General features: G+C 35.1%; 1 protein-coding gene across 1 annotated transcript; it reads left to right on the forward strand.

Moving 5' to 3' along the window:
• Nucleotides 1–756: 756 nt before the first annotated feature.
• LOC132735551 (uncharacterized) lies at nucleotides 757–1,569 on the forward strand. The gene is made up of 2 exons (XM_060722503.1): nucleotides 757–939; nucleotides 1,286–1,569. The coding sequence occupies exons 1-2, from the start codon at nucleotides 793–795 to the stop codon at nucleotides 1,538–1,540; spliced, it is 402 nt and encodes a 133-aa protein (XP_060578486.1). The 5' UTR covers nucleotides 757–792; the 3' UTR covers nucleotides 1,541–1,569.
• Nucleotides 1,570–7,112: the final 5,543 nt, after the last annotated feature.

The raw sequence follows: 7,112 nt of genomic DNA on the forward strand, positions 1-7,112 counted from the left end.
TTGAAAAGCTTATTGTACAAGAATGTAAAAAATATACATATAAAAAATATTTTTAAACATAACGAAACATATTTTTACTGTGACACCGTATGTATATTAAACAATAACTGAAGTTAGACAGTTATTGAACGATTGGGCAAAAGATTTTGATCCGGCTTTTGTTTTAAAGTGTAATCAAATTGAGGTTTTTGAACATATTTTATCTGGTAAGGATGCAATTATAAATCTGTCAGTTGGATATGGGATCCTTTGCGTTATGAAACTGGCCGCCATGTTTTTGTCACATGATACAACTATCATCACGTAATTTCAGTGGTGGCAGTGGTTAAAGTAGCAAAACGTGACGTTACCGCTGTGAGGAGTTTGAAGTGTAAAATCGTTTTTATTAAATAGGGAATATTTGTTGATTGGAATATATTTCAACGAGTGAGCACCAAAATGTATATTTCACGAGTGGCGCAGCCACGAGTGAAATATGAAATTTTTGGTGTTCAGCAGGTGAAATATACTTCGATCTTACACTAAACTAAACTAATTTTCTTTTTATTATAAGTAAAGAAACGTTTTAAAAAGACATTTAACCTATTACTAAATGAAAAGAGCGCCAAATAATCGTACACACGTGACGTATGACGACGTCAACTTCATTAGATTGGTTTTCCAGTGCACTGTGCACGCTGGTATTTCTAATAATCTTTTACACTAAACATGTTGTCAAGCAAACCATACTGTGTTATTTGTAGATTGTTTAATAAATGGTGAATTATAATTCTATATTTAAGAAAGCTAGAGATGGCAGAGTCTTGTGATAATGAGATTTTCCGTAAAGCCATAATTAAGAACTATGTGGCAGTCAAGAAGTATTTGCATCCTGATCCTATTATTGATTGTGAAACAGGCTTTGAATTACTCACCGTTAAAGACAGAAAGAATATCAAGGTAAGATATGAAATATTTTAAAGGCCAATACAATTTAGACGACTTCAATTGTCAGTATTTTATGAATGAATGGCAATGGTTAATTTTTATTATAATTGTTAATTGTAAAATGAAAGCTGAGACATTCGATGAATAATCTAAGTTCATGCTTGGAACTTACATTTATGGTATTCTTAAAAGAAAATCTTATCATTTCTGCATATTTCAAAAAGTTATTTAAAAAAATCTATTCTTACTATAGAAACACAAATTAAACGCGTACCGAACGTATTAGAATTGCTATCAACATTAAATATATATGAAAATAAAACAATGTGAATCTTATTGATAAAATACATTGTTACAGGGTAAGGACCCAACTGATAAGAATGAGACGATATTGAGAAAAGTAAAATCCAAAGGTGCTAAAGGTTACACAGATTTTAAGGAGCGTCTGAGAAAGACCTGGCAGACTGACTTATTAGAGCTTATAGTTTGTGCAGAAAATGGACAGGACACAACAGAGATAGAGAGTCAACTTAAGAAAACAGCAGTGTTAAGTCCAGAGTATATCAAACACAGAGGTGGTAAGTCAATTGTTATACGCTCATATTGTTCATAGGTGAGCTTTTGTGACTGCATGCATGTCGGTTGTTAGTTGTCTATCATTCGTCGTTAATATAATTATGTCTTTATACAACCAAAATTATCGATAAATATCATCTTTTACAGAAATGATTTAAAGTATGCTTCTACAATATTTTCCTCTGTTGATAATTGCTTCCTAACTTAACATGTTTTCTGAGTGTGAACTATAAATTATTTAGTCGATAATAATTTCCTGGTAGTAAACTCAAAGACATCACGGCCATCATATTATCTATTTTATGTATTTTTACTACACAAACTACATATATCTATACGATTATTCGATTGGCTTGATTTATGTTAAAATAAAACAACATAAATTGATTCGACACCTCAGGCAAGTTCAAGTAAATTGAAACCCAACCCATTACAACTATGATTTCGAAATAATGTATCCTAAACAGTAATTTAATCAAGTTTGAATATATTATTTCGATTCTGACACTATATCAACCTACCTGATTAATCTCCAACGCAGTGATCTCCCCTAACAGGATTAGATCTCAGTCAGTCAAGATTTATGACGATATGATTTTCTTTTCAATTTTGATATTTCTTTTAAAAAGTAATCACAGTTTGCTTATGCGTCAAGACCGTAAGGTGTTAGATGTGAACTTAAGCAAAAACTTAATTCGGATACATAAATACTCATATTACATAAATAATCTTTATTTCGCACCATTTATTTCCAAAACAAAAGCCGCTTTTGAAAGAGAAATCATTCAAGTAATTTCTAATCTCAAGATATAATGTTTATTATAAATAAAAACAATTGTTCAACGATTTCTCTGGCATATCCGCCACCTTGACACAATCATGTGATAAGACGATCATCACGTGATTTATGTGAAGACAGTGGCTGCTTGCCGTAGCGTAACCGGTGCGCGGAGTTTGGTATCAAACTGAATTGTGACCGTACTTAAATTCCAAATAAAATGTATATTTGTCAGTCGAACTATCCCCGCACGTGTTCTTATCATATATCAAGAAAACGTAAAATAATCCATTTTGAAAACAAAAATCATATTTTAACGTGTATTATCATTTTTACGTGTATTATAAAAGACTCCAATAAGTCAGCCAGTTACAGTTCATGTTTTAAAAATATAGAACTTATTGTTGCATTCGCTACGCTACGAGGCAATAAAATTCCATAACTATAACTTACTTTAGCGCGTTACATTTTAATGATTACGTCATATGTTGAATGTTTACGTCACATGTCTAAATAGAGAATCTCAACAGTGAGTTTATTGCATAATAACAAACCCTTTCGGTCCTTCTATGTTCAACAGGGAAAATTGTGGGTCGTCTTAGAATCTGTAATAACTAAGCACTGCTGTGGGAATCGGCATACATGTTTCATCATTTGAAACGGTGTTCCGTAAGAGCTGAGAACGTAAAGCGTGAGTCATGAATTTACAATGATGACAGTACGATAGTAACAGTATGACAGTACAATGGCGAAGCACCATGTTATATGGTAATCTTACTGTCGTTCTTCGCCATCATACTGTCGTATTGTCAATATTTTACTGTTGTACTGTCAACTTTGTATTGTTGTCTTCCTGTTAAGTATGCGCATAATAAAATATTAACATGGATGTAAAAATCATCATGCCATAAGGTCTGACTTTAACAATGCCCTCTCATAAAAGGAAAAACTTGTACTGATGCAAAAAGATGGTGAAGCGCGACAGTGCGATGGTGTTAGAACGACAGTACAATGGTGTCAGAACGACACAACGATGTTGTCAGAAGGACAAAACGATTGCATCAGAACGACAGTACGATCGTGGGTCGGGACAGTAAGATGGGGACAGTACAATTGTGACAGTACATTGGTGACCGTACGAGGGTAGCAGTACGATTATGACAACACAACAGTACGTTCGTATTGTCCCCATCATACTGTCATGCTATGACATTGTACTAACTTATCTCGGATAAAGCACCCTAACCCTTATGGAACCCTTACCCTTATGGAACACCGTAGTCTACCGTCAATACATTTTATTTGATCTAATAATCCTGTTTAAGAACTCACTGCCATATTTAGCGTTTATTATTTTGTTTAGCGTTGAAACTGCAATTGCGATATTTAGCGTTTATTGCAACATTAGGCGGCAGTCTATGAAATATATGAAATATACATATGAAAGAAGGCGGAGTCAATATTAATAATTATTCGTAAGGATTACTTTCTAAGGTATTTCCTCTGATGCTAAGTAGCTTCAGGTATTCATTCCATTATAACATATTAAAATAATATTTCGCATCATAGACGGCGGTGATAAATTGTGTATTGAAATGTATTACATATATAATAAATATATTACTGCGGGCTGTTCAAATGTATTAATGTACCAAGAAAGAGTGTTTGTAAACATTACTTTTTGTGCTGGAAAAATAAGATAAAAACATGTTATTGTAACGTTTTCATGAAATATGGAGTACATTTTCACTCAACATGATAATATTCAATATATAGTACTCTCTTAAATAAATTGTAATTTAATTGATTACAGAGGCAAGTTTGAGTTATCAATCATAATCAATTAAAATAAAATCTGAAAGTAATTGTAATTCAATCAATTACTGATCAATGTAATCATCCCCGGTCTGCTTTGTGATTAATTCATCGAAGGATTGCAGACGAGCTGTATACATATTTTGATTATAGGTGTAGGGCATATCCGCCAGTGTTGTTTGATTGTTATTGTCAAATGCATTTCCCAATTTAATGTCTTTGAGTGTATTCCCTCTGCTTGTTGCAAGTAAGCCAAGTATCTTGCAGCATTTGCAACTCAATGTATGTAAATCATACAATTTTTTAGTGTCAAAGGAAAATGCATATTCGGTTGTAAATAGAGTGTACATAACCTTGAAATGTTGTTGCTTAGAAGTTCTCACTATTTTTGACGTGGTTCTATTAACGTGGTTGGCAGAACGATATTGACAGTACAACAGTACGATGGTAACAGTACGATAGTACGATGGTGACAGTACAACTGTATGGTGGTGACAGTAACACAGTACGATGGTGACTGACAGTACGACAGTACGATGGCGACAATACAACGGTGACAGTACGGCAGTACGATAGTGACAGTACGAATGTAAGGTGGAGACAGCAAGAGAGTACGATGGTGACAGTAAAACAGTACGATGGTGCCAGTACCATGGTGACAGTACGGCATTTCGATGGTGACAGTACGAATGTATGGTCGTGACAATACAATAGTACGATGGTGACAGTACGTCGGTATGATGGTGACAGTACGACCGAACGATGATGACAGTACGACCTACAATGGTGACAGTACGATGGTGACAGTACGACAGTACGATGGTGACAGTACGACAGTACGATGGTGACAGTGACAATACGACAGTGCGACGGTAACAGTACGGTGGTGACAATACGATGGTGACAGTACGGCAGTACGATGGTGACAGTACGGCAATCCGATGGTGTGTACGAATGCATGGTGGTGACAGTACATCAGACGATGGTGACAGTACGATGGTGACAGTGACAGTACGATGGTGACAGTACGATGGTGACAGTACGACAGAACAATGGTGACAATGACAGAACGACTATATGGTGTTTACAATACGACATCACGATGGTGACAGCCCAACAGTATGATGTTGACAGTTCGATGGTGACAGTAAGACTGTACGATGGTGACAGTACGAATGCATGGTCGTGACAGTACAACAGTACGATGGTGACAGTACGATAGTACGATGGTGACAATACGGCAGTACGATGGTGACAGTACGACAGTACGATGATGACAATGACAGTGCGACTGTATGATGATATTACGACAGTACGATGGTGACAGCACGACAGTACGATTGTGACAGTACGATGGTGACAGTACGGCAGTACGATGGTGACAGTACGAATTTCATGTGGTGTCAGTACAACAGTACGATGGTGACAGTACGGCAGTACGATGGTGACAGTACGACAGTACGAATTTGACAGTGACAGTACGACTGTATGGTGGTGACAATACGACAGTACGACGGATCCCATCGTGCTGTCGTGTTTCTCCACCATACTGTCGTACTGTAACCATAGTACTGACATGTTTCGCGCTTTTCGTTCTTGGAGAAAACGTGCTGGCCTTAATGGAACACCGTACTATCGTGTCAATCACGGACTTTAATTGACTTGACATTAAAGTATGTAGGACAATTTACAGCGGAAATAACAAACTATTTTTGATAATAACCTTATATATTACCTGAAAATCGGCTTATGAAAACTACGTACTTCATTAAAGATGAATTTATTTCTAATAGAACTATTCGATATCTTGTCATAATATAAATGACCGAATATAATCCGTAAAGGTGTTTATGTAGACATATTTATCAACAATGTTATGGTTTAGACAACTTCCAACAACCTTGTTGTTGCCGACAGTGTTGGTGCTTCATGCAGGCGATTGGTGTTCATTTCCCGTGCGAACACTAGCTTAGATTTATTTTCTTTACCATTTTCGGTCCACAGACCACAATGATTTAGTATAATCGTATAATACATTTTATTTCCCGTATACTAGTATAATAATTTCGGCTTGAATCTTATATTATATTCTTTACTGGTTCCCTACGAAGTTTGCATTAAATCGTGATTTAAACAACAGACTGACGATTATACTAAGTTTATGCATCATGTTTAAATTCCTCTATTCCTGAACTTTAAACATATTTTTCTATCGTTAATGTTGTTCATGGTTACTTTCTGGAATATTCAAGTTAAACAACAGCAATGTGGCAGCAAACAAGAATATTGCTGAATAAACACAAATATTGTTGAATAATAAGGCGATACATACAAATTAAGAAACATAAAAGACACAAGTAGTTTTTTAACAATTAATACTATAATTTTACAGATAGACATTTCAAGATCACAAAAAAACAGAAATGGTAAACCACGGACTCTAAATGCGCGCAAATAAGGTTTTTGTAAGAGTGAGTCTAATATGGAAATGAATTGTTACAATAGCAACAGGAAACACGTAAAATAAATGACTTATAAAGATCAATATATACGACTATAAAGTTGTCAATAACTAGGAGGAATATGAAAGTAGATTACTTTAAGTTGTGGCAAGTTGGATATAACGGTATGTAAAGCTTCTGTTGACAAGTTGGATAAAACAGTACGTATAACTTCTGTTGGAAAGTTGGATAAAGCAGTACGAATAACTTCTGTTGGCAAGTTGAATTTAACAGTATGTATAGCTTCTGTTGGCAAGTTGGATAAATCAGTATGTATAGCTTCTGTTGGCAAGTTGGATAAAGCAGTACGTATAACTTCTGTTGGCAAGTTGAATTTAACAGTATGTATAGCTTCTGTTGGCAAGTTGGATAAAGCAGTATGTATAGCTTCTGTTGGCAAGTTGGATATAACAGTATGTATAGCTTCTGTTGGCAAGTTGGATTTAACAGTATGTATAGCTTCTGTTGGCAAGTTGGATATAACAGTATGTATAGCTTCTGTTGGCAAGTTGGAT

This window comes from Ruditapes philippinarum, unplaced genomic scaffold (genome assembly GCF_026571515.1).
Source record: "Ruditapes philippinarum isolate M1 unplaced genomic scaffold, ASM2657151v2 ctg1390_1_1_1_1, whole genome shotgun sequence".
Lineage (NCBI taxonomy): Eukaryota > Metazoa > Mollusca > Bivalvia > Venerida > Veneridae > Ruditapes > Ruditapes philippinarum.